Genomic DNA, 25,204 nt, shown 5'->3' with positions numbered 1-25,204 from the left:
CGCGGCGCGGCGGGGCCGCCGGGGAAGGGCCTCTCGCTCCGCTGGGCGCCCGGCCGGGGGGACGCTCAGAAGGACGGGTCGCCGAAGCCGAGGCGCCGCTGCGCGGCCCGCAGCTCTCGCAGCAAGGCGTCGCTCTTCAGTCCTAGCTGCAGAGAGAGGGGGAGGAGGCAGCCGCGGCCCTGCCGGCCAGGCTGAGAGCGCTTACAGAGGTCTCTGGCTGGAGCACGGGGCTGGGGGGAGGCCAGCCCCCGACCCCCCCCCCCCCCCGAAACTCCGCAAGAAACAGGAATGGCCGCTTTTCACACCCTGCCAACGAACGCCAGCATGAGGAATGAGCTCGGGGACCGACAGGAGGGCAGGAGCTGATGGCAAGAGCCTCAGAAATGTCAGCTTTAATTACGTATCTTATTTTCCAATTAAACTTAGACCTTAAAAGGGCAAGTGCTTCGCCCTGTGGGAGCGCTCGGAACCCGGCACCGAAGGAGACGGAGGCGGCTTCCGCCTTGGGCAGCCCGCAAGCTGACCTGTCTGCCCTGCTTTCTGCGCCCAAAGGGAGGGCAAAGACACTAACCTTCACTGCGTATTTGTAGCACTGCTCTGACTCCAGCTGCCTTCCTCCCTGAAAAAAAACAACCCAACAGCAGCTAGTGAGGAAACTGAATCATAGGAAACAGGTTCTCAGCAAAGTGACATATTGTAGCAAAGCTCAACAAGAAGGACGCCCGACAGGGGAACATTCGCTAGGTGATGACAGTGGAGAAGTGTGCTTCTTCTGCCATCAGAGTGCTTCAGTGTTTTCCCCTGAACACAGTCCTCAGTCTATTTTTACCTCTGAGGTCTACAAGATGTTTTTCAGGCTCATGAACAGTTGCAGATAAAACCCACCCCACTGTATGAGGCTTGAGGCTGAAGTAGCTAGCTGGCTGGCCACTCACTTGCAGGCAGACGAGGGCTAGATATGCCCACACTTCAGCGTTGTTGTTATTTAGGGCATTGGCTTCAGCGAGAGCATCCTCTGCTTCTGCCATCTCTTCCAGCTTGAGAGAGAGAGAGAGGGGGACGAAGAGGTGTGAACAAAAGGCAAACAGCAGACAGAAAATGCTTCATAATTTATCAAGCACCTGCTCCAAAAGCCAAAGAAATCGGTGCAACAAAAGCATCAAGCAGGATTCCTGGCACTGAGCTGCTCTGCACTGCCCATGACGAGGATGCAGGGAAAGGATTTTGAGCAGAGAAAAACAGGCAGTGTCAGTGCCAGTGTCCAGCTCTCTGGCCGGGAGGGCAAGCCTCCTACCACTGACTCCCAATCCCTGTGGGAGAGGCCACTTTACTTACAAATCAGCCCCCAACTGTTTTCCTGAAGGAAAGCAGCACTAACTCCTTCACCTCCACCTCGGGGAACCACCATGGTGCTCAATGGGGAGCTCGGATCACCTGCTTGTGTGCAAGCACCATTTGAAACATCACTCCAGTCCTGATCCCTCTTCCCACAAAGCTGCAGAAGCTCCCTGGAGGCAGGGATAGCTGATGCCTGGACTGCCTGCCCTGGGGGCTATATCCAGCTCTCAGGCCACCACTCAGACATCCCTGGCCTGGAGTCTGGAACCTCCCAGGAGGCGTAAATTTGGCCAAAGGGGAAAACAGAGAAGTTTTTGAATCCTTCCCTGTTTGCTTTCCGCAGCCAAACCCCTTTGGAGGAGCTTATTGCAAGGTGCCTCTCTGGGAGATACTGCAGTCTTGGTGGCTGTGGCTGGGTGTCCTTGGCAGCCTTTCAGGGGCACTGGATTCCTTTGGGCAGGGAACGCACTGAGATTCCTCTCTGCTGACATTCTGCTCAATTCCTCTGTGGTGACACGCAGGTCATGTGCTGGCAGGCACTCGGAGCAGAGCCCAGGCCCAGGTTACTCGCTTGCCGTGACATACTGGGGAAGGAGGCTCCGCCAGGCCTGGCAAAGGGACCGGGAAAGGGAGAGAGCGCTGCTCTCAGGGCAGCTGCTGAGGGTGACTGTCCTCTGACATCTCCCGTGTGAGCAGCCCGGGGTGCCACCCTTGGGACTTTGATGGCACGCAACACAAGATGGCCTTAAGGCGCTTCAGATTCACAGGCAGATTAAGCTTTTCTTTAATAAATGGGATCGTAAAGAAGCCAGCTCTGCACCCCAGGTCCCACAGAGCCAGTTACAGCACGAACCACTTGAATGCTTTGGATCTTATACCTTGTTTGCACTTACCCTGTAGCAGGCAATTCCCACTCCCAGCCAGGTGAGACAGGAGGCAGAGTTCTTGCAGGCCAGCAGGTAGGTCTGCTTCGCCATGCCGTACTGCCAGGGGAGAGAGCAGCGTGTTTGCAGCGAGGCGGCGCGCCACAGCCAGCCCCTCTCCTCAGGAATCCTCTGAACGCCCCATCTCCAGTGGGGCTCAGACACTGGGGGAAGCTGTTCCCCTGCTGCAGGGGAGGCTGAGACCCTGCCCGCTGCCCCCACAGCCGGTGGCTCTATGCTGACAGAAACTGATACAGTTATTGAAAAGTCCTCCTCACTCGTACCATGATGATACTGAACTACCACACTAGCACCCTGAGACATTGAGACTAAGACTGTCTGGAGCTTGGCACAAAGGAAACTGGCCATGCTCTGAGGAGTTCAGTGCTCCAGGAGGCTTTGTATGTGGTTAGACCTTAGCTGTTCCTACTGATAATGGCATTTGGTACCTGGGATCTGTAATCTATAGCTATTTGCTTTGTGGAAAATTCCCCTCTTCCACTCCTGCTGGCTCCTCACCTCTTTCTCTTCCAGGTAGATGGAGCCCAGGCGCAGGTAGACGAAGTGCATCTCTGCAGCATCCACCACAAAACTGACAGTTCGCTCGTAGCACTCCTTTGCCTCTCCAAGGTCTCCCTTCAGGTAGCACAGGTGCCCTTTCTGAGCCCAGACGTTTGGATTCTGTGCACACAAAGCCAGGAGACATGGCTGAGAAACAAGAGGGAGAGAGCTCTGGGGGAAGGGCAGGGACCCCTGCAATCAGCAGAAAGGAAGAGCTGACAGGTATTTGATTATAGAGGAGCAGATTTTATGTACAGAATAAAAATCACGTTGGAGGGCTGTCTGCATAACATCAGCGACAGAGGCCTCCTCTGGCCTTCCCTGCGTGGTGTCCTCGCCCGTGCGAGGCTCCCTATGCGTCGTGACTATGCAAATAGCATTCAGAGACATCGGTTTTACAGCCCTCTGCGAATTCCGTTCAACCTGACAATCTCGAAAGCTGACTTCCATTTCCACTGAATAGCAACTCTGCTTCTCATGAAAGCGAGGTTGACTCACCAACACATGGGAAGAAGATCAGGAAATACATGCACAGAGGGAATAGAAAGGCAGCTGATGCACAGAGAGGAGCCCTCATTCAAATGCCGCATCTCTGTGCAGAAACGCAAACACTCAGCTAGGTAACGAGGAGGGCAGTGCTGCAGGCCACATCCTGATGTGGTTAATCAGCTACAATTGTCTTCCCCTAGAGAAACTGCTGCAGACTAACCTGAGAGTTTGCTCAAGTGGAAATGAAGCATGGGCTCTAGGTTCACGTGCAGAAACAATATAGGCAGAATTTGCTGCAGTGTTTGACCAGTCTCCTACTTGAAGACACCTCACTGCACCACATTAAGACACAGAGAATTACCATGTAGTCAAGTTTAATGGCCTCGCGGAGACATTCTTCGGATTTGGAGAAGTCTTCCTTCAACAAGTAAGTCTGGGCCAGCGCCAGGTAGTAGTCACAACTGGGACCTCCCTGAAGGCTCAGCAGCTCGTGGGCAAGCGCCATGTGAACAAACTGAGGAGGAAGGGCAGAGCGGCACGGTCGGGAGAGCAGGCAGAGCACAGGCACCCTGGGGAGTGTGCTGCTCTGCTGCAGGCCCCTCTGCAGCAGGCCTGGAGCCAGCACTCGCTGCTGCAGATGGTGGCCTGCAGCATACGCTTCAGGAGCACTGCCTTGCACCTATTTGACTTCCATGAGCAGGAGACAGGCAGGAGATTTTTTTCCTCTCCTTTGAAAATTTACCTCCGATCGCTTTTAGTTATGTTTTGCTTAAAGCAGCTCTCCCTGCCATGTAAAATCAAGGCAGACAGCATAATGTGGCAGTCACAGAAATCCCACAGAGATTGCTGTGTGGGAAAGGGACATCCCACCGGTATTTAAAAATTGCTCTGGCATACACAAGTGTCTAAAACAAGAAAGGAGTACTGGTGTACGGGAAGCATCACAATAATGCATCTCATCCCCAAATGTATAGAGAAGAGCACATGCGCAAGGACCTTCTGCGGCTTGGTTGCTCCCTCCACAGCAAGCAGTGCTGAGCCGAGGCACTCCAAGAACTTTGCCTGCCTGGGATGCCTGAGTCCCCGGGGAGCATTTTGGTCTGAACACTCTCCCTGGCCACGGTTTTGTATTACTTGCCAGTGGTGCTTTTGCTCCCTCTTGCGCTTGGCATCTGCTGCGGGCACAGCTTGTTCTCTAAGCCCAAAAGTGGGGCTTTCTGGAGCTTGCCATCAACTCTTTTGTAATAACCCAGGGAAGGAGACCCAGCCTCCCCTCCCTCTCCTCCACTCCTTTTTGAGCTGACCTGGATGGCATTGACTTTCATCAGGAAGTCCACTGTCTTCATGAAGATACTGCAGGGAGGTTGGCAAAGTCCTGAAACAGGGGGTGGCGCTGCAAGAAAAGGTGTCTCCATCAGTCTCTAGCTGGTCTCTTTATTTCTGAAACACGAGCAGGGGAGGAGACCCTGCAGGGGGCAGAGGAATTTCAGCATCACTGTGTGAAACCCAGGAGGTGGCAGGGGAGGCTGAAGCAGAGATTAATTCATTTCTTTCTGAAAAGCTTAAGTTTTTGTAAGAGATGTGAAAGGAAGCTACATTCTCGACTTGCTAATTTTCCAGGCCAAACAGAGGAAGAAAACATAGGAATTTATAATTGAAACTTGTTAGAGTTAACTACAGCGAGGCACCTGCCTGCCCTACCCAATCCAGCAGAGCCTGGAGCACCCAGTACTGCCATCTCTTTGCCATCCATGGGGGAGCAGAGCTGGAGAGGAGGCAGATCACGCAGCACGTGATCAAAGAAGATCAGTGGGGACAGTTTAATAGCTGGCATCTCAGGAGAGAGACAGCAGAGCAGCAGGTGAAGGCAGCTGAGTGCCATGCCGCGTGGGGAGAAGACAAAACAAAACAAGGCTGAAAGGAGGCAGGAGGGAACCACGTGATGAAGATGAAGTCTACACAGCTTCAGGCAGAGGTGAGCTCCAACTGCCTGTTGAAGATGTGTGCAAGTCACCTCCTGGGTGGGAGCTCCAGCGGGGCAGACCAGCTGGAGCACCGCACCAGCTACCGCAGCCACACGGCTCCCGAAGGAGAGCTGGGCAGCTCCGAGGGCAGGCCAGCTGGCAGTCAGCCCCGCAGAGGGGCCGGGCACCATCCGGCAGCCGTCACTATGAGGGAAGGTGGGCTCCTGTGTTCGCTGATGCATGCCTGTCCCATGGAGGAATAGAACTGCACCACATGATGCTAGAGGGGAAAGATACAGGATTGCAAGCAGATGGAGACACAGAGGGGAAAAGGAAGGTGATCTTCCTTAGCTTTTAAGTGAATTGCAACCCATTAGAGGAAACCCAGATGTTCTTCCTTCAGTGCAGCCCCTCAGAGCTTTGTTTACCCACTGGCTGTTCACCGTGAGGTGTATCGCTCTGAAAAATCAGGATAAACTCGCTTTGCTGAAGATTCCAAGACAGGGAGAGAGAACAAAATTGATGTCTTGCCTTGGCATCTGGACTGCCACGGCTCTGTGCTCCCAAGTTACTCCCCCTGCCCACTGATTGCAGGAGGGCCTCTGCCAGCACTGAGATCTTGTCCCTTCTTTACCAGGCCCCCACACCCTAACCTTTCGGGGCTGCCTCCTTGTTCTTAGGCCTCCTGTTCTGCCGAGCAGTAGCATCCTCTTCAGGCACCATGCAGGTTAGGGCAGGCTCCACCGCCTCTGGCAGCCTGGTGGCTGCGCTGTCTTCAACCTCCTCTGGAACGAAACCCCACAATGAATATTAGGTGCAAAGAGTTTGCCATGAACTGGCCCACTTGGAGCATAATCCCACAGAAACAGGGAGAGAGATAAAATAGAAAAGAATCATCAGCTTTCCAGGAAGCGGGTGAAAAGACTTTGCAGGACACAAGCTGTGGGGATGGAGTTTTGAGTACAAGAGACTGTGAAGCTAGGAACAGTTATAACATCCCTTCCCTTATACATGCAATGGGCCAAAAAAAGGCATATGATATTGTAGGCCTGCCTGCCTGAGGCACTTTGCTTTGAGCGGTGGTAGTGTTAAAAATAAAACCAGCTGGTATTTCCCACAGCCTGGCCAAATATTTAGGACTTGGGACAGAAAGTCCTGGCTCAAGGTAAGTCTGGGCTCAGAGAGGCTCCAGAAGAGCCCTTCAATTCAGGGCCACCACCGAGCTGCTGTTTTGCCCATTTCAAATAGGTCACACAGTGCTTTCCAAGCTGTGTTGGGAACTCAAAGCAGCAGCTTTTATTAAAGCCAAACCTGAATGACCACAAAGTACAACTGTCACAACGGCAGCTCTGCCCTTCCGAAGCCTCAAAAAGGCAGCTTGTTTCTTCTGGTCGCCCTGGCTACTGCCCACACACTGATGTTATCAGCAGCAGTGGGTTGGGCCAAAACAATAAAGCAGAAACTGGTTCCTCTCCTAGGCTCTGGGTAAGACAAAGCATTGTGTGCTGCTTTCAGAGTGCTTCCTCATTTAAAACAGCACACTTGCTGCTGTTCTCTGCTTCTGATACCTATGGTTCATGGTAGGCTATTCTAGCTCTTGGTCCCTGTCTTCTCCCTTTACCCTTTGTACTTCTCTGCCTAGGTCCCACTGTTCACCATCTCCCACACTGCTCTGAGTCCCCTCCTTGCCACTGCCAGGCTACCTGCTGTGTTTGCTAGGGATTACCTGGCAAAGACGCTTCTGGACATGTATTGAGAGGCCTCCCACACTCAGCAGAAATTTGCTTTTTCCTTCCTTCTCCCTCAGCAGCCTCAGGGATGCTCCTTGCCATAGCAAGCTGTGCCTGCAGTAGCTTGTTAGCCTCACGGAAGGCCATTTCTGCCTGAATATTATTATTTTGCAGCTCATAAAACAGACCTATGGGAAAAAGAAAGAGCAACATGAGCAGAAATCATTCCCTTATCCCTCAGATTAGAGCAGGGGAAAGAGGAGCAGGGGAGTGAGCAATGCTCGGCTCTTCAGGAGTGCCTGGGGCACATAGGCTGGCTTGCTTTTGTACCTGAAAGATGCTTTTGTACCTGAAAGAGTCCAGGCTACAACACTGGATGGCTCCAAGCAGCTGGCATCCTCAAAAAAAATCTCTGCCTCTTCATAATGCTGCAGCATGACTGCTACAATCCCACAGAGCAACAAGCTGGAGACAGGGTCAAATAGGTTAGCTTTGCAGGCCCCCGCCAGTGACGTGGGGGACATCCCTCACCCTCGCTCTCACGCACCAGGAACACCCAGTACCTTTGCATGTGATGTGGGTCCAGGCGAAGAGCCTCCCGGAAACATTCCTGGGCTTTGATTGTTTCCCCGAGCAGGAGGCAGAACGCTCCATAGTCCAGCCAGTACTGGATGTTGTGCTGGTCCCGAGCTATCCTCTGAACACAAGAGATCATTGCTGGAGTGGGGACTCCCGAAATCACACTCAGTAAGCACATATAACAGACCGAGGAGGCAGTTCTGGAACAACCATTGCTTTCCTCTGGCCACCCTAGCTGTGTTTAGCGACAGTCAAGCCCTTGTCTATCACATGCTAGGATTTCCCTTAACTGGAATCATGCCTGTCTTTTTCTAAGCCTCCTTCACCTAACACAATGTCCTTCAGCTTCAGTTGACCTCCTCATAGCCTCTTATTAGAGGACCCAGTGTCCCCAGTGCTCACCCAGCATGCCTTCTGGACCAGCTCATCCCATTTCCCCTGGCTTTGAGGCTGAAGTCCTCGGTGACCTGGCCAACCTCTGTCTCAATCCTCCAGAGAGCAGCATTTGCCTAGAAAATCCCTCACACTGAGTGTGAGTATTCTGGTCACGTTCACCTCTTTCCTCTGTGCACAACATACACGGCTGGCTGGTGAGCACCTGAGCTGTCAGCAACAGGGGCCCCGTGGCCACCGTGGTGGTGTGCTTGCTGCCAGCCCAGGCACGCGGGAGGCAGACAGGAAAGAGCAGGGGCTGCTTCACCTGCTGGTGGTAGAGAGATGCCAGTTTGTAGTCCTTGCTGACTTCAGCTTCGTGAGCAAAGAGCCGGAGCTGCTCATCAGTCGTGCAGGACGGAGGGGTAGGGGCAGCAGCTTCCTCGGACAGTACCTGGTAAGGGGCGAGAGAGCGCGTTAGCCCTGGGGAGAGTGAGGAAGGTTAATGTGATCATGCTACAGCAGTGGTCCCCAATCCCGCACTGTGTGGAGAATGCTGTGGTGTGCCCGGGCGGGGTAGGCTGGAAAGTCAAGCTACCCCAACTGCTGTCTGTGGTGGGACACAGCCTTTCAGTCCTGTGAACCTGTCTCACTCTAGGTACCCCCATCACACAGGGAAGGGATGTACCCGTTATCTGCTGCTGTAACAAGTAAAAAGCATCCCCAGATCAAAACCATTTCAAACTTCCTTCGTGGTGTCACTTACTGGTGACCCCAATTCACATTGGAAGGTCTGGCCTCTGCCTGAGCGATCGTGCCAGATAGCATGGACCCAGACACTCTTACCGTGAGAGCCAGGTACAGCAGCTTTCACTAGTGGCACCTCACACATATTCTACCATCTGGATTTTATAGCAACAGGATAAAGATGCACCAAATCCTGCAGCTTAAATATGGGCCTCTGGGAGTGGCTCAGGGCCCACATGTGATAACTGCAGCAAATGAAAGCATAACCCTGCTTCTGTCTTGAAGGCAAACGTCCCGCTGCCTTCGCCAGAAGCAGTGTCAAGTCCTCCTCCACAATGAAGCCATTATGTCCCAGGTCACCCATCCCAGCTTACTGGACACATGTCAAGATTTCTGCCTACCTGGTTCAGGGCAATATGCATCTGATCCACAAGATACACATACAGTTCACTGAGAAATGTCTGGAACTGGTCCAGGGACTCAAATGCTGTTGTCTTCAGGTACTTCTCCCTCACAATCTTCACCACCGCATACTGCAGAGACATGTGACTGTTGGACAAGGCAGGTGTCATCCCCCCCCACACACACCTCCTCCACCAGCTCTGTAATCGTAGTAATACAGAGCCAGAACACACAGATTTAGCCTGAAGCTCCAGCTTAGCTCTAGGAAAGAAATCCAGTCCAGCACCGATGAAAGGAGGAAAAGCCAACAGAGGTGAATTCCCTTCCTGCCTCTCAGCCCTACCTCTCCCTGTCACACACTGCTCCTCTGAGGGACAACATGCGGGGCAGGCTGTTCTCCCTGGGGAAGACTGGCTGCCTCAGCACAGAGACAGGGCGTCCAGACAGAGCGTGGGCCAAGGGTGACCAGCTGAGAGAGGTGGCCTCTGCTTTCATCCACGTGGGAGGCCTGGAGGGTGGGACTGCCACAAGAGGATTGCTAGTGCGCAAGAACAGTCAGCCTTGCCTTCCTTCGGCTACGACCGCAGGGCAAGCGTGTGTGATTGGGTTTGGAGCCTTCCCCCACTGACAGGAAAGGTTCTCCTGGTCCATGACCAAAGCAGCCTGGCCCTTGCCCTGTTAGGGCAAAAACCTGACTGTACTGATGCCTGCTGCAACAGCCCTGGATGGCCAAAAGGGATTCTGGGGTAACATGGCACTTGTCGTACCACCACAGGGCCGCAGTTTCTCACTGAGAAAGTGCCGGGACAGGAACAGGTAGAAAAATAAATCAATACCACAGAATCCTTGCCTTTAGCTGTTCCTTAAAGGCGAAATATTTTCCTGAGCTATTGAGCTCAAAGTTGAGTTGACACTTCTGTTCCTCCAGGGTTTGATGATTTATTGCTCCTTGGTCAGGCAGCTGCTTCCCAAACAGCTCATGGTATTCACTCAGGATGGCGACAGCGATGTTTGTGATCTGGTTGTGATAATCTTCCACAGCCTAGAAAGCAGGAATCAACAGTAAAAATAAATAAATAAATAAGAAAACTTCACAAGTTACTTGTGCCATCAATCTTGAAATGTATTTTATTTGCCAAAGCCCACACCTCGCATAAACTCCACCTGACTCAGTCTCAATTAGTCTGTCACACATCCTTTTCCTTCCGTGCCTGAGGGCTACGAAAATATCTACATGTAAATACAAGAGAGCTCCTTTATAATTAGATTTTGCTTCTGCTATATTTTTCAATCAGAACCCAGTATTTCAGTCGTCATTGTCTCTTTTATAGCAGCATAATTGGCCGTAAGTAAAATATATCTCATTTGCTGGAAGCCCTTTAAACCCATGGGCCAGCGCTCTTCAGCAGAGTCTGTAATCTCCATAATCTCAGTGGCAGAAGCTTCCATGTACTGCAATGATCAAAATGTATTGCTCCATGCACTCCAGACAGTCCAGCGCAAATCAATTCTGCAGCAGCACTGGGGTCAATTATCTGAGTACTGCTTCTTCCCCTACCGCTGTTCTGAGCTGACCGTTGGCTAGGGGCCACCCAAGGACATTCTCCTTTGATAGCTGCTCCATGCCTACAGAAAATGAGCCAGTGCTCTCAGGCCATTTTCTGGAGTAGGTATGTCGCACACACGAAAGTCCTCAAAAATTCTCAGTTACTTGAAGGAGGCCAAGGACTGACTCTGCTCATGTTTGTCTGGGTCTGGAGAAGCACGTGGGTGAGCTTGAGACAAGAAATGGTTGGGGCTGTCCAGAGGTAAATACAAGACTCTGGTAGCCTCTTTCTCCAGCATCCAACTCCCTTCCAAACATCCGAGCAACAGGACGCGAGGCAACGGGCACAAACTGAAACACAGACACTTCCATCTGAACATGAGGAAAAACTTTTTCACTGTGAGGGTGACAGAGCACTGGACCAGGTTGCCCAGAGAGGTTGTGGAGTCTCCTTCTCTGGAGATATTCAAAACGTGCCTGGATGCGATCCTGTGCCACGTGCTCTAGGTGACCCTGCTTGAGCAGGGGGGTTGGACTAGATGATCTCCAGAGGTCCTTCCAACCTCAGCAATTCTGTGATTCTGTGATCCCCACACTGCTCCTCTCTTCTCTGCCTCTCCCAGATCGCTCCCTCTTGCATGGGCTGTGAGCAGGGGTAACACAGCCCACAAATGGTTTTCCAAGGCACGATATTGTGAAGATAACACACCAGAAGGTTTCTTCTCCATGTGTTTCCTCTGCACATCCCATCCGTGTGTTGTTGGGGGGTCAGACTGAAAATGAAGCTCTCCTGTGTGAGAGGGATGAGGGCAGAATGAAGTGGCGGAGCCGTGACAAGGCACCTACCTTCTCGGCTCCTGCAGTCCGGCGAGGCAGCGGAGGGCGAGGAGGAATCATCTCCTTGACCCTGTCAGTGAGAGGAGACAAGAGACCAGCGTAACACGCTGCCAGCGATGTTCACTTGTCGGGCACAGGCAGCCTGCAGCGCGAGGGCTCCAGGCCTGTCATCATATCCCTGAGATACCTCGCAGGGACAAACAAGGGAGAAATTGTGAAATCTCAGACCCAGAATGAGCTGTAAAGCCCAGAGCACCTACAATCAATCCTTGTAGCTCATCATAATGTCTTGGCAGAACTAACTCCCTGCCTTGCTCCCTGCTGATGATCACACATGATGGAGGTTAGAAAAGATTTATTTAGTTGTTATTTTTCACCAGGTTTGACTGACCTGTCACACAAAAACTACTTTAGAAACTCAGCACAGCCCAGCAGGTGGAGTTAATATGTGCTATTGCTAACAATCCAAACCACTCTCCTACAGAACCAGACCTTCTTACCAAGTTGTTATTCCTTTAACTCACAACCTCCTTGGTCTGCCAGAACAGCTGTAAAAAAAAGCCCCAACCTGAGGAAAGCTCTGAAGAATTTTATCACTGTGTACCCCAGACTACCCAGGCCATCAGCTCCTGACATCCCACAGTGCAGCTGTGGCACCTTATGCCTTGGCCACACATTGATTCTTTTATACTATATCATGCCTGTTTGAAGCATTACTTGGTTTACAATGACCTTTCAAACGTTTATTAAAATCCTTTAGGATTACAGTAATTTTACTAATATTTTATAGAAGTCCTTGGTTTCAAAACAGCCTAAATTCATTGGGTTCTTTAGCAAGATTTCTTCCTTGCTGGTACCAAAACACCACACATCTTTAGACCACCATCCAACCCACCAAGTGAAGGTGTCATATCCTGTATTGGTCCTACCCAAATAGCAAAGCAAATTGCTTCTTCTGCACCAAAGATAAATCACTCCTATAACAGTTCTGCCAGCCTACAGAGCCTCTGACCAGCTGACTTCTCCAGGTCCTGATTCCTGGCCACTTCTACCCTCACAGCTACAAAACCTCTGCATAGTCAAAGACCTGATAGGTTTTGGTGCTGAGTACAAGACTTGGCTCCCCCTCTCTTGAAAGGGCCCCGTAAGAAGGCCACTCTCCCACTGTTCCTGTTGCCACTCCTGTTGGTCCCTTGCCCCACATGAGACATATCCTGTCACCTGACTCAGCATGGGGCTATCTCATGCACCAGAGAAGATGCTGGTCTGTGTAAAGCGATGTTACCGTGAACAGCAAGAAGTCCTCACGCTCCTCTCCCAGACTTGGCTGTGCTGTGCTATCTAGTATTGTGGCCCTGGCTGGTCGCCTCTCTGGTGCCTCCCTGCAGAGACCCATCACCACTCTTTGGGAAGCCACAAAGCTTGAACAAATGGCTAGTGCAGCTCCCACGTTCAGTCCCACCCTCACCCAGTCTCCGAACAGCGCCTGTCATTGATGTGTTTGTAACACAGCTATGTGTTATCACAGATGAAAACTGGGCAGCTTCACTTAATGATGAGAAAAAGAAAACCAACCACAACAAGAACCCAGGGGAAAGCAAACGAGCAAATAAAGCCAAGTGGAGGCTGACAGAGAATTCTGAATGCAGCCCAAGAAACAGAGCTGTGGTTTGCTAATGAGACATGTATTTAAACATCCTTTCAGGAAAAAAGAAAAATCACTCTGGATGATATCTGCAATAACATATGTATGTGTCATCAGCTGGAGCCCCCCAGGACAGAGCCCTTCCCAAGATTCAGAATGACTAGGTTTCCAGAACTCACATCTGCGGCTATGCATGGCAGGTGGACGAGGAGGAATTACACTGCATTCATGCAAGTTGCAGTAGGGTAGGAATGGTATAAGAAAGGTCAGGAGAAGGTCTGTTTAAAGGGGGGGGGGGGTTAACTTCAAACATGCTCTTTCTAGAAGACAACAGGCAGAACAGAAGACAACACACATATTCTCCTTTCAAAGAATGGCTGTTGCTGTGTGGTTTCTGCTGATATTTCTGTTTGAGAGACATACAGCCCATACATGTTATACTTTATTCATTTGTTGTATTTTCTCTTTTTTATTCACTAAATTATACATGCTAGGCCTTTCCTAGGCTGTAACACAGCAAGGCCATCTCTCTGTGGACAGGAAGCAACTGCCTTAAATTGAGCAGACAGTGGAAGGCTAGAAGCAGCAGAGATGAGAGACAGCAGCTCTACAGCGGAATGATGTGAAAACTAATGTAAGAGCTGAGGAACAAGTAGAAAATTGTACAAACGCTGTGGAAGAGAAAAAATGGAAGAATACTATTTTGATGCTACAGGAACCCTACCATGCTGGTAGACAGTCCTGACCAAGCAACTGAATATCACATACAAGGGGCAAGTACGTGGGGATTAATGGGAAACAACACCTGGACAGGAACACAGGGTAAAGCTGTGTTGCTCTGGTGTCTCTCTTTTGGGGATGAACGGCTGACAGACGCCAGCTGGAATGAACACAGCTGTTTTCCAAATCCAACATATGCTGTAACAGGTCTGGCCCAATCCTCCCCCTGATTTCAGTGGGCTTTGGATCAGGCCCTCAACTGGTCTCCGAGGGAGCGGATCACTGTATAGCCATGTTTCTATCCCACAGAAGAATTGAGATGTCAGCCCCAGAGTTACAGCATGCCTTTACGCACCGTCTGGTGAGCTCCTCTGGCAATCGTTTTTGTACCAGGGCCTTCTCCAGCTTTATCTCCATCACCAGGAATGTTCCTGCTTCAACATATTGCTGTGAAGATAAACATTGCTCTCTCAAAATCTTGCTGTCTAGAGCCATTACTGGCATGATGAAAGACTGAGCATACAGCTACAGATCTTCAGCAAATCCCCTTGAAACTGCATACAGCTTGTTTTATAACCTGCCCTCAAAATGATTTACAGTAGCAAAATCCAGTTCAAGAAATCAGCCTAGAAAAAAATCAGAAAGGCCAAACAATTAATCTTCTTGAAGAATGCATATGCATCCTAGATGATTTGAGGAAGAAACCAAAATATGAAGGAACTCTTCCAAATAAATGCCTGATTATTTAGAGAGACCTACTAGCCCAATCCTCCAGCCAGATGTCACTGGAGGAACTCCAGGATAGCATCTGTGTAAGATGTCCCTTGTCCAGCTCGCTCTTGCAGAAGTTAATGTGAAAGGTGTGAGACACTCGCACAGTGATTATACAGCATTCTTTCCATATCTTTGGAGATAGAGATACCTGTCCATTGTGGTTGAGATATGTGACATTTTCAGCTTCTACCGGAACATCTGATGACAGGATTTTTACTGCACTGGACATCTATTGAAGAAAAAAAGATGTCTGTTGTTCCCATTTAACAAACCTCATGCCTTCACAAATTCAGGATGTGATCTGGAGTGGAGTTACATGGCTTTAAAGCCAGTAATTGTATAACTGCTGACTGCTTGCGACGCAACACATTAGCAAGTCATGGGTCTGAAGCAGCTGAGCCATGCTCCATGCTGTACATTTGTTCAGGCAGCATGTACTGAAATTTCAAGATGATGAATATCTCTCAGTTGGCTGAGGCAGGGTACAGTTAATCAGGGATTATCTTGAGACACTGACCCCAGAAAACAGGCCTGTAAACCTCATTCAGTATCATGGATCTCAACTTTGCAAAGCAGCTGAACTGCAAAGACCGGCCTCGTGCCCTGGTGGATCTCCCCTGCGGCCCTAGCTCTTGGGGCTGCCTCAGCAGCCTATTCCAGGTGCCCGGCGTGCGCCTCTCCTGAACAGCAGCGGCTGCGTGGCTGGCTCTAGAGCCCTGCTCTGAGAAGGAGCTGCCACGGCTATCTGGAGCTGGATTGTTCCAGCAAGAGGCACGTGTCCTCCTTGCTGCTCCCAGAGCATGGGGGAGAGACTGTGAAGGCTGCATGGAGCAAGCCTGACTGCCACAATTTACATCATGCACTGGGGTCTCCTCATCAACTGCAGAGCAGTCATCGTCTTCTCCCGATGCAGCATCAACACCCTGTGCCCTCTGCTTTCTGCATTCCCCACCCACCTCTGACGTGGAAATGGGCTAACCATGTTGTAATACGCCTCTCTAGACCTTACCCTCCTGCTGGATTCCTTATCTTTGGTGCTTTTTTCTTTATCCTCCCTCTGGATCCTACTGGGAACAGCTCTGAAAAGAGGAGAACCAATTCCTGGGGTCCATTGCCCTTCCTTGGTCAGACTGATCTGAGGCTTGAGATCCCGGAAAACACTGAGCTGAGTTTTAGTCTGAAAAAAAGAGGGAACAGAGGGAATCAAACCCTCAACCCCTGCCCCCACAAACTGGGCTTCCCCACCCCTTTGCCTTAACCTCTCACATTGCAAAACCCACTGTCAGGCCCTGAATGTGCTAAGAAGCTCCGCAACCTCTTCCTCCCTTCCTTGGGGTTTAGCTGCCTGTGCTCAAGGCCAGCTCTGATATGTGCAGCTGTGTAACCTCAGATTAGATGGCTATGAAAAGAGCTGCATGAGAAAGCCTCAGTGGGGGCTTCCCTGTCTTCTCTTGGGAGCTGCATTTAAATCAAGGCACTTGCCCTCAATTCTTGCCCAAGCTTTGTGGTAGATACGCTAGCGCCAGCTATGTACCTCTCTGGTCCTAACCCACTGGCTTGACTTCCTGGCTTGATCTTGCACCTGCCTCATCCCTACAAACTTGCCTGGTGATCTGGACTGTTAGATGAACCTGGCTACTCTCACCAGCTCTGCTCTGCTCTTCTTTTTTGGGTACTGCGGGACTGCGCTCCTTGCTGGCGAGGTCGCTGCCCTGCCTGCCTTGCGGTGACTCTTGGCTCACCCTCCCTTGCAGAGCAGCTTTCCTGACACACATCAGTGAATCGCAAGGAATGGGCTTTTTTGAAGTTTTCTATTTACACACTGCTCGACCACCAGCACAGGCTGTTGCCTCCCAGCCGTTACTGTAGTAAGAGCTGGGCTAGCAGGACCTGAGGGGATGCTGGGGAGAGAATGGAGCGCTTGTACCAGGTCCTGGCTAGGCCAAGTGCAAGGACCAGCTCAAAGCATCCAGAACAGCAGGAAATGAGAATGCATGACACACTTGTGATAAATGCTAGAGGATAAGCAGTACCGTGCAGCCAAGCGGCCGTTATTTGCGGCCGGGATGCTGTGAAGCAGAGAGCGGAGCACAGCTGTGTGCCTAGCCCCGCTTTTCAACAGCCGGCACCCAGCAGTGGCATGGGCGCAAGGAAAAGGGCTGTAATTCACCCAGCGCCTGCGGAGCGGACAGCAGCCCTGAGGGTGAAGTGGACAGTAAAACCAGGCCGTGTATCTGCCCTCCTGAAACAAGCTCAGATCTGTTCCAGGAGTACTGTGGGAAAACAGAGACATAACTCTCACTTTTAGTAACATGGGGGGAGCAACAAAAAGACAAATAAACCTCCATGAGCTACAGCTGAAAGAGCTCCAGTGACAGCTTTTTTGGTTGTTGCCTGGGGTAACGCTATCATTTTGGAGACAGTGTACACTGTTTGTTCTTCTCAGCAGCACAGCTCATTTGCCCATGTTCACGACTCAGGAGCGAGGAGCTTTCTTACCGCTCTTCCCGCTCAGCTGCTGTCAGGGAAAAGAGTGAAGTCAGACTCAGAGCCTCCCTCAGCCCCCCAACCTGCTCACTCACAGCCTCTACCTGGAAATACGCTGCCTTTGAGAGGACTGCGCCTAAAAGCTCGTGTTATTATTTCTCTCCATCACTGGAAGGGCAGTGAAGTCTCAGAGCCAGCTGCCAAGTAGAGCACTGCCCACACTGCCCCTGCTCCCAAGCACCACGCTGGTCGGGCTGCCTGCGCCCAACTCCGGGCTGCAGAGGAGGCGCGGAGCCCGGCCTGCGCTCACCTTCTCAAACACCTCGCTGTCTTTATAGGCAAAGACACGAAAAGCCCCTCGTATCTGCTTCACGCCGGGGTACAGCAAAGGCACCATGTTGACGTACGCCACACCGTGGAAGAAAATCTGTCCATCGTCATCTCCCTGGAAACGCAGAGCAAGGAACGGAGTTACTGAACTGACTGTTATTCTCTTGAAGCAAACAAGGTCACCGATCCCATTAAGTAAAGGCCACACAGCAAACTGATGCACCTCATGAGCCAGTGGCTCTATGTCACTGGCACAGAGCCGAGACAGCCTGGAAGAAAACACTGGACTCATTCTATATGCAGAATCCCAATTTTATTCCAGTCTCTGCAGGGTAGCTTTTCTTAGTAATGCCCACACTGTGCCATAACCCAGGATGGTCTTTTCAAGATACAGCTGCTAAATTATAGACCTTTTGGTTAGAAATAATCCAAACAACCCTACCAGAGCTGTTAGGATTTCAGGTCTGACAGAAGTCAGGTACCTACTGAGGTCTGAGAGTCTGGGCTAGCACTGGGCTGGTGAGGGTAAGGGAGGAGGATCTCAGACACATACTGTGAAATCCTGGCACCAGTGAGTGCTGAATGGGATTCACACTAACTTGGGTGACTTTGCCCTGGAACAGACGAGGAGCTCTCCCATGATCAGCCACAAGGACCAGAACCATTAGTTAAGGAGCTGTTTCTTTGTTGAAGCACCTCAGTTTAAGTGCAAGAGCATAACTTATTTACACCCAGAGAAAGAGGGCATGAATTTCTTCAAGACGCTCAAAATCTCCTTTGAATAAGCTCAGTGAATTACTTCAGTTCTCCAAAAGTGCCTCCTCCCTGACCCCTTTTCACCAAGCTACTTCAGACTATCAGCAAGAGATCTGCATGCTATAAGAAAAAATATTTTTCCTTATTTATTTAACAGCTCTATAAGGCTGATTACTCCCTTAACGAAGCCACTAGCCCTCTGACTCCCTTTGGCTGGTTCAAGGCTGGCTTAGGTATAATAAAGACACTAAAGGGAAAATGCATTATAACACAATGCTTCTCCACTAGCCAGAACAACATATCGCTCCCCATTTTTACCTTGTCAGCTTTGCTGTTTTTCCCTTTACTGGAGGAGACCACAGGCATCCTGCAGACCTCCACAGGCCAGTAGCGGCACTCTGCAATGCGCTTCTGCAGGCTGAACACAGGGGAGGGCACTGAGGAGTTGCAGAAACCGAGCAAGAGAGCTCTCCCTCACCAGCCACACCGCCCTTCGCTCTGCTCCATGCAGCCCCAAAGCACCCGCCTTGTGCTCGCTCTCGCCCGCTCCCATGCGGGAGCGCGAGCACCCCTGGGCCTCTGAACATCCGCACTTTGAGGCAGGGCCCCTGTCTGGCACATTTCCCCCTCCATCCAGCGCCGTGTGAATTTATGGCACTAATAGCTATAAAACAACGGTGAGAGCAACACACTAGATTTTCTCCCTTGCCTGGTTACTTCAGAAATGAAGCAAATAAAAAGGAACGTGATTAACATTGGTATAAATCCTGAATTACACAGAGAAAGCGGACCCTGAGCTCCCATTGAATGTGCCGGATAACTCTGAAACCAGCAGGCAGGCTGACAAAAGTGTAGGGAAAAAATTCAAACCAGATAGCAGGGATATTTCCACATGTGAGAAGTAATTTGGCTGTGAAAGTCATGGCCACAGGATGCGGCTGAGGCCAAGAACATAGCAGGCTTCAAAGAGAAATGGGATATTTATCCTGATATTGAGACTATCTGGAGCCTTAATAGGTAATGCTTATCCAATAAAAAAATCAAATGAGAGAGTGAGAGGGTTTTAATATATCGGGAATTTAGCAAAACTCAATTGGCAGCTAAGAGGAGAGCTGTTTGGGCCACCCTACTCCATGTCTGCTGACAATACCCCTGCTGCCCCTTCCTTCAAACCTTTATGTTACAGCCCCAAAGAGGTCATGGGAGGGAACAAGACTTGTCATGAAGATCATCTTCTCCCATCGTGGCAGAAGTGAGCTGCTGCCAGCAATGAAAGGCAGTTAGCTGCTTTTTTGCTCACGTAAATACCTTCAGCCAGCAGATACCCAGAGACAAGGCAGAGCCACAGTTTGACCACGTAAGAGGTCTGAGAACATCAGCACATTGCCAAAGAGAAGTCACTAGACTAAGTGAATTCTAGGGTGGCTTCTCCCCACCACTCAGTGTTGGAAGGGAGGTTTTCAGCTCTTACACAAGTACTGCAGCAGGATCTAGGTAGCAACGTCTTTCCATGTCCCATACGATTCTCTTCTTCATGCTTTCTGACTGGACCCTGAACTCTCTGTCCTGTGAGAAACAGCACGTGGTCAGAACCAGGAGAGCAAATTCCAAAGCCTGCATCGCCACCCCCCCAGATTTTCCCCGGGAGAGAACCTGGGTCAGCTGGAGAGGCATTCAACTCACCATACACATGACATCCCAGCAGAGCAAGGTAGCAGCTGCCCTGCAGCACCACAGCCCATTAGCATTAAGAGCCAACCATGACACTGCCAGTCCTTTCTCACCTCTCTTTTGTTGAGCTCTCCATCCTCATCCTCATAGGGGCCACCAACGATGAAGGAGTTGGGTATGCTCAGAGCACCAGGGGCCATGATGTTGTTACCAAGTGGCCATTTTTTGGGCCGGGGTAATGGCTCTTTTTCACCACCAAGCTTTGGGATGCCATTCTTGAAGACCAAGGGGAATTCTCTCTGGGGGAGAATGAGAGTGAAAGGACTTTAATTCCCAGCATGAGCAGGAGCAAATACCAGCTGCTCTGAGCTGGGTCCAACAAAGCAAAGCAGCAGTGCAGGGGCCTGGCTTGGAAAGGACCCTCCGCCACATGCACACAGAGACGTGAGAAAAAAACCAAATAGCCACATGGAAAAATCCTGCCAGTTTCAATCCAAATCTTGCCACGCAGACACACAGACCTTCATCTGAGTTAAAGAAACACATCGCACTGCAGAGACCGTGAGCAATCACAACAAACACTGCTGTAGCACAAGCACAGGAGCAGCTGTAAACCCCCATGGACCTGGTCACGCATTCCATGGTGCACAGGATGGGCTAACAACCTGCTTTGTAGCAGCCAAGACCCATCTCACCATGCCTGGACCAACTCTCACCTCTCCAACTGCTGGTACTTGCAGGCAAGCCATGTAGTTTTGCAGGGGTCCAGTGGGAACAAACGCTTCGGGGACAGAATAAGCTGCCTCCAAGGTGACACTCAGGAGATTACCATTTGAAAGCTGATGTGCAGAAAGCAGGGGCTCTTGGACGCACACAGTCACTTCAAGGCCGCACTGCAAGACAAGGATAAACTAGAGGCAATAGCCAGACAATTATAAGTCTCCTGCTCTTGAGAGAAAAGTAAGCAGAAAACCAAGGCCAGAATGTATAACATTATCTTATTCCTCACTTCAGATATAAAGGAAAACAGACCAGCACAGGAGAGGAATCTCATCATCAGTTTGTCATACGTCTCAACTGTGATACTTGTTTATTTAAAGCAGAGCCTGCTCAGGGCACGGGATATGCATAAGCAGGGTCTAACGAACCGAGCCACGGTGAAAGAACATGGGGGCTGGAAGACAAGGCCCTCACGATGCAGAGCATGCCGAGGCTAGGGGTACACTTCAGCTCTGCCCTTTCTCCACACATTGTGGACAGTCTTTAATTACCCGTCCCAACCCTGGACGGACGGATGGCTTGCAAGGAAAAAACAGCTGTTCAGCAGTTATTATCTTCCCTCCTTAATGGGTAGGCTCGTGCCTCACTTATTATGGAACACCTCTTAAATGCAGAAAAGTCAATGCAATATCCACAGTCCAATCCACCTGCAGTGCTACTGCATGCAAAATCTGGAGCAAAATTAAGACACATTTTCCCAGCCTCATACTTCATTCACTGCTTTATTCACTGGCTACTTTTCAACTTAATGAATGAGTGAGGACCTTCAGTAAGAAATTGTATAATAACGGACTCTGAGACATTTCATCCACAGAAGGGAAGACTAATGAAGTTGGGCAGGCAATCCTGCCTTTGCCTTTTACTGATTTTTCAGCACTATACTTTGCCTCTTGAATGTTTTTTCCAGGGCAATTTGGGAGCTGCACACATTAGCATTTCCTAGCTCTATCTCAGCTATCATAAGCAACCCGGGACAGACGTCAATGGGAGTCGGAAAGGCCCCCAAGCTTTTAATATATAGGGCTGTAACATATACGCGATGTGCTCGGTGGCTGAGTCATGCTCGCCTTCCCATTAAAAAGCAGCACAGAGATGAATGAGCAAAGGAACGCTTCCAAATTCCACATACCTCGGCCTCCGGGGGAACGCTCTCTAATGGAGAGGTAGGCACTGCATACAAAGGAGCCGAGACCTTAAGTGAACACTGTCCTGGGAACAAACAGGAATGAGAACAGCATACAATGAGAGCCCTTGTAGAGAAATCATGGCCTAACTCCTGAAGCTGAGCTGCTGGTGTCACCCCCTCTCTCCCAAGAGCCAGATTTCTAAAGACAGTATGAAGCCCATTTTGTCAACAGAAGGCAAGTTATAGTGAGGCATCAATAAGCAAGGATCAAAAGGTGCAGGAGAGTAAGAAGTGGCTGTGGAGACTCTGGAAGTCTACGTTGTACCTTGCAGCAGAGGTAGAAGGTCCACCACAGCTTGGCCAAGAGGCACGGTCTTCTCCTCCTTCTGTTTCTTCTCCTTTGGCAACACTTCTGTCACTGTCACTAGGGAGAAAAATAGACAGGAGCTGGCAGAGTTGCTCAGTCAGCTTCACATCAGTGGCTAAGAGCAGTGAGATCAGACAGGGGCTGCAAAGGGGCTGTGTCAGCTCTGGCAAACCCTCTTACTTCATCCCCCAAGGCTGACAGGAAGAGCGAAGCTCAGGGGCACGGGCCAGCGTGAAAGGAGGTTCTTCTGGCTGGCAGAGATGAGAAGAGAGGTGTGGAGATCCCCACACTGCTGCTGCTTAAGCACTGTTCTCAAATGAGCGACTCCTGCGGCAGGCAGGCAGAGCGGAGCCGCTGGGAGCACCCACCTCCAGCCCTCCGAGGAGTGAGGGTCAGCGTCAGGTACTTACAGAGCACAGGACTTTGCGCAATGCTGTCCAAGGAGTTGGGCCCGTCAGGGCTATATTCAAAGCTGGCTGTGAAATTGTACTCTGCTGTCCCGTTTGGCAAGACATCGACCTTGGAGGACTCTCCCAAGATCACGCCGTTGAACTCTGTGCGCACCACAGTGACCGGTGTGTCGCTCTTGCTACCTTTCTGTCAAACACAGACAAACAGCACATTAAGCAGCTGGCTCTGCAGAAAAGGCCCATGATCAAAGTTGTCTTTGGGGGGCAGCGTGGTTCTGGGCCTGGGACAGAGTACATCGGGCTTTTGACTGTTCACTACAAGAACGGGGAAGAGGAACAAAGCTTGACCTTGCCGAGACCTCACCACTCCCTGTCTTTAGAAGGGAAATTTTCTGCTCCACCATGCTGTGATGCCCAAGGGGTTATTAATACCTGCTGCTGGAACAGGCAGGGGGGAAGGTGAGGTCTGAGTTTCACTTCAGGAAAGGCTTTGAAAGACATATCTAAAGCAAATCCAGATGATCCCATTGATAGAGTGCTCACAGGAAGGTTGAGATTTTTGTAGTCTCCTAAGTTAGCTCCTGAGCTGCACAGCTGCGCTCACAGGACACTTTTGTACATGGTGTGGCTGCAGAACGCCCTGAAATCAGGTAGGAATTCCAGCAAGTGCTTTGGAGAACTCCAGAATTTGCTTTTAAACTTCATACCACTTGCTTTAAAGAGAGATGAGGGGGTTCAAATGCCTCTGAGGTTGTCTCTGAGGCTCTTAAACACAGGTGAATAGGAATGGTGACAGCCCAGCACATCACGCCTGGGGTCCACGTAACCAGGCAGCCCTTTCCAAGTGGGCTGCACCAGGCACTTCCACAGCGCTGCTAGAAAGTGCTGAAAAAAGCGGTTACGGATGAGTGTCCCTGCAGAAGAAACACAGCTTTCCCTCTCCATCCAGGGGAGCGGTCAATACCCTGAACACAAGGACCGTCACACCCAAGCCAAGCTTTTCTTTAATCCTGAGCCACAGAGATGCCTGGGACTGTCCCTGAGCTTCCCATCTTCATTTCACTGGGGTAATTAATTCCATATTGGCTTTTGCACAAAACAAGATTTCATTCACTTGGTTTTAATTTTCAGTCCTTTTGACTGTCTCCTTGAGCATATATTATGGGAACAGCTAAAAAGAAGAATTCAATTAACCTTTTTCTGTAACATTCATTATTCTATATTCCTCTTTCATCCTTCTCTACATCTCCTCTAACTAAATGTATGCCCACACTTTCTGCATTTGGATTTTTTTTTTTCATACCGTTGTTCTTTTTATTGGACCTTTGTAACCCTCTTTCTTTTTGCTATAGCCTTTCCTAAGATGGAGCAATCAGAACCACGTGCACTATTCCAGATGCAATCAAACCACTGGTCTACTATTTTCAGTATCGTTTCCCCTCCTGTTGCCTTCTAATTCTTGTCTAAGGTGCTGTTTGCTGAATCTCTCAGTACGAGAGGCACTCAAATACTACAATGTACAAATCTCAGAAAAACAAACAGATGGGTTTTGGTTTGCTTTTTTGACTGCTGCCAGAGCAGCAGCAGAGATTTGCATTTTTCTGTTTGCAGCAGTAGCGAAGCTTCTCCTCCACATTCCCTCCTAAATGCCAGTTCCTCTAGAAGTCTTTAAGGACAGCTGGGTGTATCATGCGGCACGGTCAGGTTTTGATCTGAACACTTATTCTTACATCGTAGCTACACTGGAACCGCTGCCTTTCTAAAACTGGAGCCATCCTATAGATTTCAATACAATTTAAATTGCCGTAGCTAGGATGAAAAGCTGGCTTTGTATCCAAGGACAATGACAGCTCTTTTTAGAGGCATCTGTCTCGCTGCCATACAGTAAGGCAAGGAAGGCAGAGAGAGCCAGTGCAACGCAACACCTCTGGGCTGCTGCTCCCAATGTGGACTGGGAGCCTTTGCTCCGCGGGAAGCAGCCCTCCGCGGGGAGCAGCAAGCCCCCATGCGCTCTCGCCGAATTTCTGACATTCTCGCTGCTCCTTCCCAGAGCCGGACACCCACGTAACGGGATCGCGGCACAGAGAATCGCTCTGGTCCCGTTCCCAAAAGCCGCCGCGCCAGGCGCCGTAGACGCGGAGCTGTTTCCAGAAGGGCTTTACCAGGCCCCGTGCCTTCCACACTGCGATCTGCACGGTTTTGGTCGGTGCTGGCTGCGCCTCGCCAAGGAGAGGGGTGGCAGCCGGCAGGGCGGAGGATCCCTTCCTGCCGGGCGGCCCCGCCGGGACAGCCATGGCTCTGCGGGAGAAAGAGGGAGGAGAGAAGCGGCAAACTCACCGGGCCGCTCGCAGCAGCCGGCTGGGGCACGAGGTCTTCTGCCTCCTCTGGGAGTAACCCGCTCCCTCGGGGAACCGGAGCGGCTGCAGGACGCGCTTGCTGGCGGCACCCGAGGCCCGTGCCACCCGAGACCTGCGCCACCCGAGGCCTGCACCCTCCAAGGCCTGCACCACCCGAGGCCCGCGCCACCCGAGGCCCGCGCCACCCGAGCCCCAGCCCCGTGGCCACCTCGCCCGGGCCCGGCCAGGAGCCCACCCAGCGCGGCAGGGGCCCGCCGCCCCCAGCACCCCGGGCCGGCCCAGCACCGAGGGGC

At 51.0% G+C, this 25,204-nt stretch overlaps 1 protein-coding gene across 1 annotated transcript; it reads right to left on the bottom strand.

The window, feature by feature from the left end:
* Positions 1–65: 65 nt before the first annotated feature.
* On the bottom strand, positions 66–24,793 carry CFAP70 (cilia and flagella associated protein 70). The gene is made up of 27 exons (XM_026065233.1): positions 24,717–24,793; positions 22,555–22,741; positions 22,103–22,201; positions 21,781–21,860; positions 20,588–20,764; positions 19,985–20,170; positions 19,672–19,766; positions 18,519–18,618; positions 17,425–17,559; positions 15,637–15,804; positions 14,776–14,856; positions 14,209–14,300; positions 11,498–11,558; positions 9,956–10,147; positions 9,105–9,236; positions 8,285–8,410; positions 7,569–7,702; positions 7,355–7,470; positions 7,051–7,193; positions 5,682–5,710; positions 4,616–4,730; positions 3,673–3,825; positions 2,781–2,942; positions 2,232–2,321; positions 936–1,037; positions 572–619; positions 66–146 (listed from the first exon to the last, which is right to left on the bottom strand). Exons 5-27 carry the CDS (start codon positions 20,618–20,620, stop codon positions 66–68), a joined length of 2,574 nt encoding a protein of 857 aa, XP_025921018.1. The 5' UTR covers positions 20,621–20,764; positions 21,781–21,860; positions 22,103–22,201; positions 22,555–22,741; positions 24,717–24,793.
* Between the last annotated feature and the right edge of the window lie 411 nt (positions 24,794–25,204).

This window comes from Apteryx rowi, unplaced genomic scaffold, assembly GCF_003343035.1.
Source record: "Apteryx rowi isolate R43461 unplaced genomic scaffold, aptRow1 scaffold_225, whole genome shotgun sequence".
Classification (NCBI taxonomy): domain Eukaryota; kingdom Metazoa; phylum Chordata; class Aves; order Apterygiformes; family Apterygidae; genus Apteryx; species Apteryx rowi.
Note: the sequence above shows the minus strand (reverse complement) of the source record. Positions and strands in the feature narration are given on the sequence as shown.

Coding starts and splice junctions, on each gene's coding strand:
- CFAP70 (XM_026065233.1), bottom strand. CDS start 20,620: ATGGCTTGCCTGCAAGTACCAGCAGTTGGAGAG. Junction 5,711..7,050: donor GAAGGAAAAAGCAAATTTCT/GCTGAGTGTGGG, acceptor CACGGTGAACAG/CCAGTGGGTAAACAAAGCTC. Junction 147..571: donor GCTACAAATACGCAGTGAAG/GTTAGTGTCTTT, acceptor CTCTCTCTGCAG/CTAGGACTGAAGAGCGACGC.